At 42.5% G+C, this 13,105-nt stretch overlaps 1 protein-coding gene across 4 annotated transcripts in view; it reads right to left on the minus strand.

The window, feature by feature from the left end:
- Nucleotides 1-8,339, minus strand: part of Gpcpd1 (glycerophosphocholine phosphodiesterase 1) — a 60,323-nt gene extending 51,984 nt beyond the window's left edge. For 2 of the 4 annotated variants that reach the window (XM_040746345.1, XM_040746343.1), the window contains exons 1-3: nucleotides 8,189-8,339; nucleotides 2,867-2,942; nucleotides 1,344-1,440 (exon numbers count right to left, since the gene is read on the minus strand). In XM_040746345.1, the coding sequence (XP_040602279.1) occupies nucleotides 1,344-1,440; nucleotides 2,867-2,915 (146 nt within the window). In that variant the 5' untranslated portion in view covers nucleotides 2,916-2,942; nucleotides 8,189-8,339. Of the gene's footprint in view, nucleotides 1-1,343; nucleotides 1,441-2,866; nucleotides 2,943-8,188 lie in introns of those variants that run through there. The other 2 variants (XM_040746344.1, XM_040746346.1) reach the window with 2 other exon arrangements.
- Nucleotides 8,340-13,105: the final 4,766 nt, after the last annotated feature.

The following is a 13,105-nucleotide window of genomic DNA, read 5'->3' on the forward strand; positions in this document are numbered from 1 at the left end:
ACACTGTACATATAATAAATAAATCTTTTTAAAAAAGGACATTGTAGGAGTGAACCTATTCCTGAAAATCGTCTACACATGCCATGGCATGGGTTAACTCATACATATAGACACATAAATAAATAATAAGACTATAAACAAAACACTAATGCAAATAAAATTTTAAAAATACATTCCTCTAGCATGTACAAAGGCCCTAAGTCCAATTCCCCCAACAAAACAAAAATAACATCATATACCAGATTTGGATGTGGATGCCTGAAATCTCAGCATTCAGAAAACTGAAGCAGGAAGGCCTCAAAATAATAACAATAGCTGCTCGATGGCAGTATGCATGTTTAACATGTATGAGGGCCTGTATTTCGTTCACACACAACATACACACACACACACACACACACACACACACACACACACACACACACACACAGAGAGAGAGGGAGAAACAATGAACTGAGAAACCTAAAGATAATACCTAAATTTTGTTTTGAAACATGGTGGTTGGTAAAGCTAGTACAGTCTGAACAACTGAGATGGTCTCACGTTCATTCACAGCTTAAGACCAGCCCTGGGTAACCAGTAAGGTATCATCTCAAAATATAAAGTAAAAGGAAATAGCTGTGTAATTCAGAGGCATAGCTCTTGCATAGTGTGTGCAAAGCCTTGGGTTAAATCCCAGTTCATTCAAAAGTGGGAGGGGGGCTCTCGAGAGAAGGGTTATTGGGACAGCTCAGTGAGTAAAGGTGCTTACAATCAAGCCTACTACATCTGAGTTCTATACCCAGCTCCCAGATGCTAGGAGAGAGCTGACTCCTGCAGCTTGTCCTGACTTACATGCACACATGCACAGAGGCAGATAGGCAAACATATACATATATACATACATACACACACAACAAAAATGTAATAAAAGGGGGGTGAGGATGGTAAAAGTCATAAGATGTTAAAAGATGTTGAATGGAAGTTAAGGAACCTCTTTTTCCAGAAACTTTGTAAAGTGACTTTTACTCTTTAAAACTGTGTACATTGGGGGCTGGAGAGATGGCTCAGTAGTTAAGAGCACTGGCAGCTCTTCCAGAGGACCCGAGTTCAATTCCCAGCACCCACATGGCAGCTTACAGCTGTCTGTAACTCCAGTTCCAGAAGATCTGGCATCCTCAGATATATACGCAGGCAAAGCACCAATGCACATAAAATAAAAATAAATTATAAAAAAACTGTGTACATCACAACTTTCATAAAAGTTAGACTAAAAGAAAAATTATGTATTGAATCCCTCAGTAGTCCTTAGCTTTATGATATGAATGTCACCATTACTGTGTAACCTGGCTTTCTGCACTCACCTTTCTCCTGTCTCGTTCTCTGGAAGAAGAGTCACAGCATTTTGAGGGTTCCAGTTTCCCAGGGCATCACAGCTTCCACATATTGCAAAAACCTCTCCTAAAGAAATCAGAGCTGTCAGGCTTTTCCAAACAGGAAACTTTCCAATTTTAGGAAGCAAGAGAGCATTCAGTTGAAACTATCTTTAGAGTCTCCTTGAGTCAAGAAAGAGAAATCTCAGCAGGCCGATGGTGATGCACGCCTTTAATTCCAGCACTTAGGAGGCAGCAGCAGGTAGATCTCTGTGAGTTCAAGGCCAGCCTGGTCTACAGGGTGAGTTCTAGGACAGCCAGGACTGTTTCACAGAGAAACCCTGGTGGTGGGGTGAGAGAGGAGACAGAGACAGAAAGAAAAAAGGAGGGAGGGGAGGGATGGAGGGCGAGAGGGAGGGGAGGAGCCTCAGGCAAGGTTTTTGACCCACTGGCCATTCTATTACCTTTTAAGTTAATTTCACTATCTCTCCAGCAAAAAGAAATAAACAGAAACAAGATTTTCTTCATTTGGTCCACTAAGCAAGTAACAAGCATGCCTCCTGAATGCTGGGATTACAGGCATGTGCCACCATCACCTTGCTTAAATTCAGTTTTCTTAACAATAAAATAAGATAACCATGAAGGATGGATACACTCTTGAGTTTATGCTCTAAGTATATGTCTGACAGGCAAGACCTAAATCAAGATAATTTCATCTAAAACTTTCATTTAAAAATTGGGCCCTAGACGGATTGTGGTTGAGCCAACACAAGTATATAGGTATAGACCAGCAGCAACATCCTTGGGCTAGAAAATAAGACATCAGGTTTCAGGTAGTATAGTTGGTAGTACTGACATCAGAATTTAAAGTGAGTGACACTGACCAGGTGGGGTGGCACACACTTTTAATCTCTGAATTCCAGGCCAGGCCAGGCCAGTCTGGTTGACAGAATTCCAGGATAGTCACAAATACAAAGACCCTGTCTTTAAAAAGAGGTAGACAAGGTAACACTAAGAAAATCAAGGTCTTCGTGGCAATTGTGAAAAGGAGAGGCAAGCACAGGACTGCACCAAACTGGCACGCTGCTGGACTCTTTTATGTAGATGCCACAGGTATCACCTGAGGAGAAGGTGCTCTGATGGATAACTCTGAGAAGCCCACAAAGTACATTTCTGGGGCACATGATCTCTGCTTCAATAAAGCAGAGAAGGGACTAGAGAGACGGCTCAGGTTAAGAGCACTGACTGCTCTTCAGAGGCCCCAGTTCAACTCCAGGCACCCACATGCTGGCTCACAACAGTGGCCCACACCTTTAATCCCAGCACTAAGGAAGCACAGGCAGGTGGATCTCTGTGAGTTTGAGGCCAGCCTGGTCTACAGAGCAAGTTCCAGAACAGCCTCCAAAGCCAGAGAAACCCTATCTATCTCAAAAAAAAAAAAAAAAAAAAAAAAAAACTAGAAAAGAAAAATGCCCACTTATTTTTTTAAAAAGTATTCTAGAGTAAAACTTTACCTGGTAAAAGAGTTCCTCTTATTTCAAAGGTGACCTGAGAAGGTGTCATTCTGATGGATTTATTTTAGAATTTCTGCTGGAGAAGAAAAGAAAAATAGTCACTAATTGTATACAAAGATAATAGTATTTTACCATCAGTACACAATGGGGTTGGCAGTGTTGTTCAGTTGATCCAGTGCACATGCCCTTGGTTCAATCCCTAGCACCACATAAACGTAGCATAGTGACGGCAATGAGAGATCAGAAATTCAAAGTTATCCGTGCTACACAGTGAGTCCCTGTCTTAACAAAGAAAGGGGTCAATGAGATGGCTCAGAGGGTAAAAGCACTTGCCACCAAGCCTGATGACCTGATCTGTAGGACCCAAGTAAAAGTCCTCTGACCTGTGCTCTCTACGTACATACACTTAAATACATGTTATTTTAAAACAATATTAAATTAGCTAGGCAGTGGTGGCACATGTCTTTAAGCTCAGCTTTCAGAAGACAGAGGTAGCCTTGGTCTACAGAATTTAAGGCCAGCCTGGTCTGTGAGGAGTTCCTGGACAGTCAGGGCTCTGCAGAGAAACCCTGTCTCAAAAACAAAACAAAACTATTTAATTGGTTCACACCTATAATCCCAGCTCTTGGGAAGCAGAGGTAGGGGTATCTCTGAGTTTCAGGACAGCCAGGACTACATAGATCCTCAAACAAACACAAGATATTTAATGACTTTACAATTCTATGATAAGTTTTTTTAAATAACTTTTCTTTGAAAATGTTTATACAACTTCATCATATCCATAATCCCTAGTGCCCTCTACCTTTTATTTCAACTTTAATTTGCATCTTCTGATGTGGGATGTCCTTCTGTATGCTGTGAATATATGTTGCTTTCATTGGCTGATGAATAAAACTGTTCTGGCCAATGGCCAGGCAGAATATAGCTAGGTGGGAAATCCAAACAGTTACAGAAAGAAAGAAGGTGGAATCACAGTGACACCATGTAGCTACTGGGGAAGCAAGATGTGAGGTAACAAGCCATGAGACTCATGGTAAAACATAGAATAATAAAAATGGGTTAATTTAATTGTGAGCACTAGTCAGTATTTGGGAAACGGGGGGCAGGACGACAAACCTCAACTACAAGTCTTCCTTCATCATTAAAAAAATAAATAACTTTAGCCAGGCAGTGGTGGCACATGCCTTTAATCCCAGCACTTGGGAGGTAGAGGCAGGCGGATCTCTGTGAGTTCCAGGCCTGGTCTACAGAGCAAGTGCCAGGATAGGCTCCAAAGCTACACAGAGAAACCCTGCCTCCAAAAAAAAGAGAAGGATACAAGCAAAATATTCAAGTAGTCATTTCAGAGTCCTGATCAAATCGATTGCATTAAGTAAAAAGTATCCAGCAGAAAGACTTAAGGTTTATTACACACTTACTTTAAAAAAAAAATCCAAGAATGGGTGGACCAGAAATATTGCAAAACAAATGTATCTAAACTTTACTTTTAGGGAGTCAAGATTCTCCCTTGCCACATACTTTCTCTTTTGATAAGCAGCTGTGCTAATTCAACCTATCTTCCTAACCAGGCCCAGGTTAGGGTAGAAGGAAAAGAAAACCCTAGAGACAGAAAAAACTCAACTAGAAACTTCTACTTTAGTACCAAAAAAGCAACTCAAGTCCTCCAGCGCAATGTACAGAAATTAGCTCTGTTTAGTAAAAAGCTTATGAAACTATTTCTAATACACAATGTTAACTCGATACCCACACAAATGCTTCCTCAAAATTAAGTCTTTTCAGAACTTTTTTCATAGGACCAGTGTACTCAGATTCTTTAAAATGCAGTCTCAACTATAATCTATTACAAAAAACACTTGATCTGATGTTCATGTTCTAGAAAACAGCATCATTCAAAGTGGCATCTCAGTACTTGTGCTTCTAACTCTCCTCTGAGTGCTATGTCTTACCCAAGGAGAACAGTCTTCCTCATTGCACAGATTTTATTTACAGAAACCTATGTCTAAGGCTGAAATCCTTTTCCTTTTTATTCACATTTTCTCTCTAATTTTTCCTTCCTGCCTCCAGACTTAGCCAAGTATGTTTATCATAGCCTGCCTTAAATAACTAAGGGAAGGCATGAAACTGCTTTTCTAAAAAAAAAAAAATATATATATATATATATATGCATAGACACACACATCTCAAGATAGTTACTAAGTTTAAACAAAGAACACATTCTTCATACAGTGATAATTTTATATAACGATTCAAATATCCAAAAAATAACTTTTTCTAAAAGATTCCAATCGTATCTTTATTCAGCATCATATTCCTTAATTTACCAGCTAAATTTCAGTTTATTTATGAATAAGGATGCCTCTAGAATATAGTGTACAGAGGCCAATAGTTTTGCTAACATCACAATGACTGAGCAGTCCTTCACAGTGTCCAGTTCAAAACAGCAATAGGTCTCAGGTTCAGCAATATGGCTGAATAACCAACCTCAACTCATTTATGTGAGAAGAGAGAGAAAGGGAGAGAGGGAGGACCAAGGTATACATATAAGGGTCAAAGGATGAGTTAGTTCTCTCCTGCCATGAATGTTCTAGAGATCAAACTCAGGCTTTTCAGCAAGCATCCCTTTCTGCTGAAAGTCTGACCAGTTTGTCAATCTTAAACTGTAACCTGAACTTTAACCCAGTGTTTACAATTCTAAACTAAGAGCAATCTCATCTAGAAGACAACTGGCAATAAGCAATTCATTCAATATAAGGTAAGTCACATGTAATTATTCTCATGTAGCCAGGCATTGGTGGCACATGCCTTTAATCCCAGCACTTGGGAAGCAAAGGCAGGCAGATTTCTGTGAGTTCGAGAGACCAGCCTGGTCTACAGGAGCTAGTTCCAGGACAGCCTCCAAAGCCACAGATAAACCCTGTCTCAAAAACAAACAAACAAAAAAAAAAACTAAAAAAATTATTCTCATTCAAATATTCAAAGCAGTGGGTACAAATTTAGTACTAGATGTCTACTACATTAGGACAACCAGGAACAGTCTGTATATTTAATAAGAGGGAAACCAACAAAGCTTTCACCTGTGAGGGAAATAGCTATAGCAACTCGGCAGTGAACAGCTGCAGTGAGTGCAAAACACACACACACACACACACACACACACACACACACACACACACACACAGAAAGAAGCAAGCAAGCACAGAACTGCCCCCAGAAGACAAGTGCCCTCATCCACTTGAATTGTGAAAAGTCAGCAATCTACTTCAATTGCCACCTGGGGAGCTGCTTCAAGACAGCTTACTTGTCAATGGACAGAAGCCAAAATTCTGTGCAGGACTGAAGCACATAGCTTTGGTGCCCAACTGCCTCCAAAACACGTGATAGTTTTCAAAAAGTCCCTTTTTCCTGAGAATCTCAAAATTTAACAACTACCTTTATTTATGCTAAACAAACAAAAATATTCCAACCTGGATGGAGGAGGTCGTTCAGATACGCATGTATAAAGCAGTAAAGAACGCTAGCCACTGAGCATACTACCTATCACCTTACTACACCCTATGCTTCTGGAGAAGTGGTTTGTTGTTGTTTGGGCGTTAGTTTTTTTTTTTTCCAAAACACTATACACAGCACTTTCAGCTGAATTTGAGAAGCTAATTTAACTTAATTTGCTTACTTATTTTTGAGGCAGGATCTCACTGGAAGCCCTGGCTGGCCTTGAATTCAGAGATCTGCCTGCCTCCACCTCTTGAATTCCTGGATTAAAGGTGTACACCACTAGGTCTGGCCCATTTTAACATTGCCGTAAGATCAAGGGTTTTTTTTTTTTTAAATGCCACTGTAACTTGTTTATATTAAGACTTTTCAGTTCACCCTATCTGGCAAAATAAAGTTTCCTCTTTTTGTTAAACGTTCAGTAGTAGACCCAACCAGTTTACCAGCTTGGGGAACAAACTGGAGATTTAAGCTAACCAAGGGTACAGGAGCATTTCGTTTACAGCTGAGATGGGTATTTTTAGCTAAAGCGTGTATTTCTGGCCAAAAGGAACACCTCTGTTTTGCTTTTAAACTTTTCAAAGAAAGCAAGCTGTTTCTAATTCTCCTCGCTCTTCCCTAGATTCCAACAACTTTGATCCTCAGAATATCCTATAGTCAAGAAACAGGTTAAGTGCCCGTATTGATTTCTGCTCATGTTGGGGGGGGGAGCTCATTATGGCCCCACTTCTCAGACCTCCATATACTTAAGTCAATATTTCAAACAAGAATGGGTTTTTCATTAAGCAAGCGCTTACTTAACATTTTCATCAGCTTTAGACTTTTGACATGCAGAAGGTTTTTTCCAAGTGTTTTCCATTTCATTTTATGCTGATAATACTTTCTATGTATTTATCATACGCTTTTGTTATATACAAGGTTGATTCGCCCACCAACTTTTTGTACACACCAAATACCTCTCAGTTTTCTTCTGTGTTCATTAACTCTCTGGGTTCAAATTTCCTGCATCTTACTTTGCAGATTTCAACTGTGTTTAAAACACTGTTTTCCCTAGTACTTAATCCAATGCATGCGGTTTACCTGTTGTATTTTGTGCTGTTTCTAGAACATTGGACAATGGGGGGGGGGACTAGTAGGCTGTATTTATTTCTTGGTTATGTAAGTGTTAGAAATGTAACAAGCAGTAGTTTGAAGGGTAGAGTTAAGTGGGCAGGAGCAGGGCGGCAGGGGCCAGGGGTTCCGAGGGATACATCAGACCCAACCACCCGGCTCGCTCAGTCAGAGAATCCCTAGAACCTGGCAAACCCCCGGCCTTCCCTCCGCTTCTGGCCGGACCCGGCTGCCGGCGCCGTCCCCAAGCCGGCGACGCAGAGCAGAGGACCGCGACCCTAGAACGTCACCGAGGGCACCGACGACCGAGTTCCACAGCAGCCCTGGGCTCTACCCACCCCGCTGCACTGTCATCCGGAGTTTCTTTTGTGGGCACTGATTCTAGGTGATTTGGGAAAATAAGCAGCTGTCAAAACGGCGCGAGTCACCAGCGCGGGCGCGAGGTGGCTGAGGTGGCGCCCTGGAAGGGAGGCACGGAGGGCTTCGGCTCCAGAGCTGCTGCCCTTTCTTTGTTCCCCAATTCTCCGCCCGGTATTTCCGTGGCGGTCCCGGGTCAAGCCGCTCGGAAGGACGCGGCGGCAGCGCGGGACAGCCGGGGCTCCTGCCGCAGCGCGGCTCCGGGACGCCAGGCCGCCCGCACGCACGCCCGCACCTCCGCGTGAGCGCCCGCCCGCACCTCCGCGTGAGCGCCCACCCGCACCGCCGCCCGCCGGCCCCCCTCACCTGCCGCTCCGCGGCGCGTCGAGAGCCTGGGCCGCGGCCGACTGAGACGAGCGTCCGCGCCTCGCCAGCGCTCCCTTAGGTGACCGGTGGCAGCGCGGAGCCCAGCTTCAGACTCCTCTCAAACCGGTTTCAGCTGCCCTAGACTAAACTGCCAGCACACCCCACGGGGCGGGGTCGAAGGGCGGTGGGGCGGGGCCTGACGTCACGCCCGGTCACGTCCTGGCCAATCGGCGGCCGCGCGCCGGAGGCGGGCTACGCGTTCCTGGAAGGCGGGCCCAGAGACCTGACTTGGCCCGGGTCCATGGCCTTCCTGGTCTGAGGACAGCGGGTCATGAGGGTGCGTCTGTAATCACAGCATCTGGGAGGTTGGTAGAGCAGGACAGAAAGATAACGAGTTCGAGGCCAACCTGAACTACAAAGGGACCCCCCCCACACACACACACACACCCCGTCTCAAAAGAAAGATGAGAGAGCCTGATGTTTTCTGGAAATTTGCTTTCTTTACAAAGCAATCACACTTGGGCTAAGTCATTAAAGCTGCTGACGGGTGAGGGCACATGCAGGCAGTTATCTGTGAGTTCGAGGCCAGCCAGGTCTACAAAGTGAGTTCCAGGACAGCCAGGGCTACACAAAGAAACTGTCTTGCAAATCGAAACAAAAAAGTGGGTAAAGCTGAAACAAGGGCCCCGAGATAATTCAGTGGTTAAAAGCACTGTCCACCAAGCTTGACAACCGGCATTCAACCCCTGAAACCCACAGGGCAGAAGAGACACAAACACGAAATAAATTACTTATTATAAATAAACAAACCAGAGAGACCCTCCCTCTCCAGAGTTGTTCGTAGTTTTTCAAAACTACCCTTCTTCCCTTTTAAGGTCTCTATGTCTCTGTGTCTGTGTCTCTCTGTCTCATTTCCCTCCAGCCCAACCCAAATCAGCTCCAAATCAACCACTAGGTAACTTCTAATGTAAGATTGTGTAACTGGATTTCACTTCAATTGCAATAGTAAACATCAAACAAAACCACCTTTTCCTTTGAAGGTGCTATTGAAGGTCCAGAGCTATACAGCCGCTAATCGCTTGCTGTTGATTTCATTTCTCTGTTGTTAGTCATACTTGAGTGATGAAGTCTTTCAAAAGTCTACTTCCTTTAAATGTTTATATAGTAGATCTCTGTTCATCTGTAATCCCCATCAAGCTACTATTGTGGAATATTTATGGCTAAAGATGGTAGACCTAATCCATGCCCCTCCCAAAATCCTCTTGAAATAATAAAAAACATCTGGGTCTGCTGCAGATCTATAGTTCCAGAATTCTGGAAGTTAAGTCAGGATTGCTACGAGTTTGAGGCTAGCCTTGGCTGCCTAGTGGATACCAAACCAACTAGAATTCAGAACAAAACCTTGTCTCAAAATTGTAACAAAAATGGGTTGGCCCCATATATCCTTGAGTTCCACATTGGCAGATTCAAACCATCACAAATGAGAACTAGGAAAACATTGATGAATGTTCTCTCTCTCTCTCTCTCTCTCTCTCTCTCTCTCTCTCTCTCTCTCTCTCTCTCTCTCTCTTTGAGGGGGGGTTTAGAGACAGGATTTCTTTGGAATACAGTTCTCTGGAACTTGCTCTGTAGACCAGGCTGGCGTCGAACTCACAGAGATCTCCCTGCCTCTGCCTCTGCCTCCAGAGTGCTGGGATTAAAGGCGTGCACCACCAATGCCCGGCATGTTTTCTCTTTTCTAACTAATACAGAATAGCAAATACTTATGAAGCATTTTCATTGTATTAGGTAAGAAACTAAGAGATGATTTAAGAATAAAGTTATGCCGGGCTTTGGTGGCTCACGCCTTTAATCCCAGCACTCAGGAGGCAGAGGCAGGCAGATCTCTGTGAGTTTGAGACCAGCCTGGTATACAGAGCAAGTTCCAGGACAGCCTCCAAAACAATACAGAGAAACCCTGTCTCAAAAAACCAGAAACAAAACAAAACAAAACAAAAGTGCTTGTTCTTTATACCCAGCACCCACATGGCAGCTCCAAACCTTCCATAACTCCAGTTCAGGGTCTCCAGTGCCCTCTTCTGTCTTCCAAGGGCACTAGATACACATGTGGTGCTTACAAAAACATACATGGATTAACACACGCGCACACACACACACGCACACACGCACACACAAAACAAACCTAAAGTAACTTTTTTTAAAAAATGGGTTATGAATTAGTTATATGAAGATATTATATTAATCATATAAGGAACCTGAGCATTTTGGTATTCAAGTTAAGTCCTGTGATGAACCCCCTACAGACTCTGAGGGGTAACTGCATATACATTTGACTGATGGTCTATGGCCAGAAACAGAAGGATTTCTGCAAGATAACTAGCCAGCAACAAGAGATGATTTTCAAAGAAACCTGAACCCACACAGGTCAAGAAGGGATTCCTGGAAATGCTATTTTATAGTCATGTCTAGAAGCTCTTTGACAGCACCATTCATGCCAGTCAGGGTCCTAGTGCTGCCACCGAAGGTTCTAAAACAAGACTTGGCAGTGTGTTCCCTCCTCTCGCTCCCACCCCATGTGAGGGATGCTGTAATTCCTCAAACACATTCCTAATGAGATTAATTCAAAGATTAACTTTATTATCACCAAAAGGGCACAGAGCATTTTAAATTTCACAAAAATACTTATCATTTGCTATTTTATTTGATTAAATAATGAAATGTATTCTCAGCTGTCTGGAATTAAGTACGTAATCTCGTTTTGCATGTTCATTTTTAGATGGGTTCATGGGAAAAGTTCTCAGTTTATGTGGGGACATCAGACCTTGAACAGAGACCCACTTCCCCTTCGGCCTGGGAGTAGGCAGCTGTAAGACAATGTTTACTGAAAACATGTTTACTGAAAACAATTCAGTGCCATAAAGCTCTTGGTAGGGCTCCGATAAGGGCTCGCTCACTGAAACACCATGACTTTGATCCCCCCTACGGCTAGATGCTTCTTCCTGCTCCCTGCGGTTTCTTCCCAATTCTGGTGCCCAGAGATTTAACCACCAGCCAGGAGGGTGAGAAGTCTGGGAGAGCTGTGAGAGGTGTGTGAGAGCTCGGTTGGAGAATTGTATGTGTATGGATGGCAGAAGTCTTTAAAAAAGGGAAGCGTTTTTTCTTGGGGGTTCTCCTAAGCCGACTTGGGGAGCATAAAGTTTTCTTAACACAACCGACCGGTCTCTGTGTCATCTATCCCGACCACCTCGCTACATTCTTCGGATGCAGGCTACTCAGCAGGTGCAACAAGTTTAGGAACTAGATCTAGATTTCTGTTCCTCCCATCACCATCTGTGACATTATAAATATAAATCTTCAGTAAAAGAGTTATTGCTACTAATGAATTTTGACAGAGAATTCCAGAGCCCGTTTACTTTCTTAATTAAGCTCCTAGAGGTAGAGTTAGGCTGTTTGTTGATAAACTGCTCCACTTTGAGGTTACTGAAATTTATTTGATTTAATTTCTCATATGCATTTTAATGTAAAAATATTGACATTAATTTTAAACAAAACACCAATTACTGCTCCTACCGTTGTTAGTGACCTTTGTAACTACTATCTTAGTGAGTTTAATATCAAAAATCTGTATTTTTGTCACAAATACTGATTTTTCATGTGTGGGGTGTGTGGTTTTTTTTTTTCTCCCTTGGAGGTTATAGCTACTGTCGGCTTTGTTCTGTATGCATTTGTTTTCCTAGAAACATTATGGCTTAGATAAAAGACTGATGCTTATCTTTTGCTCCACATTCCACTATAGTTCTACTATCAGCATATTTATCATTCTCCACGTTATCAGTTATGTGGTTTGTGTACCTCTCAGTGGCCCAGCTACTCCAAGGGAGTCAGTCCTAAATCATAGCCTGCACTGTGGAATGCATCTCATTGGCCAAGGCCTCTTGAACTTGTAACGCTCATGACCCCTTTTTACTGGAGAGTTTTACAAGACCTGGAGTATAAAATAGGTGAACAGGTTCTGCCAATGTGTAGGGAGGAGAGAGTCACATACTTCCACCACCATGGGGCCACCTACCCATGGCTTTCTACTATCAGGGGCTGTATCCCCTCAAACTTCCAGCCAAAATAAATCCCTCCTTAAAAAATAAAATAAAAGCTGGGCGGTCATGACAGACACCTTTAATACCCGCACTCTGGAGGCAGAGGCAGGTTTGAGGTCAGTCTAGTCTACAGAGGAGTTCCAGGACAGAGAGGGATACACAGAAAGACCTTGCTTCAAAAAAAAAAAAAACCAATAAATAAATAAAGTAAAATTGGTATACAAATAAAAATGTATTAGCAATAAATCATAAGTAATTTATTGAAGGTAACTCTTTAGTATACATACAGTTTCACTATTTATTAAAGACAAATGAAAATTTGTTTATTTTTACATGAAGATTGTGCAGAGCATAGTGGCACATGCCTTTAATCCCAGCAATCCAGAGACAGGTGAATCTCTGTGAGTTTGGGACCTACATAGAGAATTCCAGAAACTCTATCTCAAAACAAAACACAACAAGTATCAAAACAAACAAATAAACAAACAAAAACCCAAAGAATTGAATATTGGCCAGACATGACAGCACAATCCTAGTTACTTGGAAGGCTGAGGCAGAAGGATCACAAGTTCAAGGCCTGCCAGGGCTGTAAAGTAAGTTCAGGACCAGCTTGAGCAACCTAGTGAGACCTTGTCTCAAAAGACCGAAGGAGACACAACTCATTAGTAGAATGCCTTCCTAGCACACACATATAGGTTCAACTCCCAGTACCACAAATAAATAACCCAAACAAAACTTGACAAAATGTCTGAAACTACAGTGTATAGAATATCTTAACATTTCTCAGAATTTATTGATATCTTAATTTTATAACTACCTAGCT

Source organism: Mesocricetus auratus, unplaced genomic scaffold (assembly GCF_017639785.1).
Source record: "Mesocricetus auratus isolate SY011 unplaced genomic scaffold, BCM_Maur_2.0 Super-Scaffold_100004, whole genome shotgun sequence".
NCBI classification, from domain to species: domain Eukaryota; kingdom Metazoa; phylum Chordata; class Mammalia; order Rodentia; family Cricetidae; genus Mesocricetus; species Mesocricetus auratus.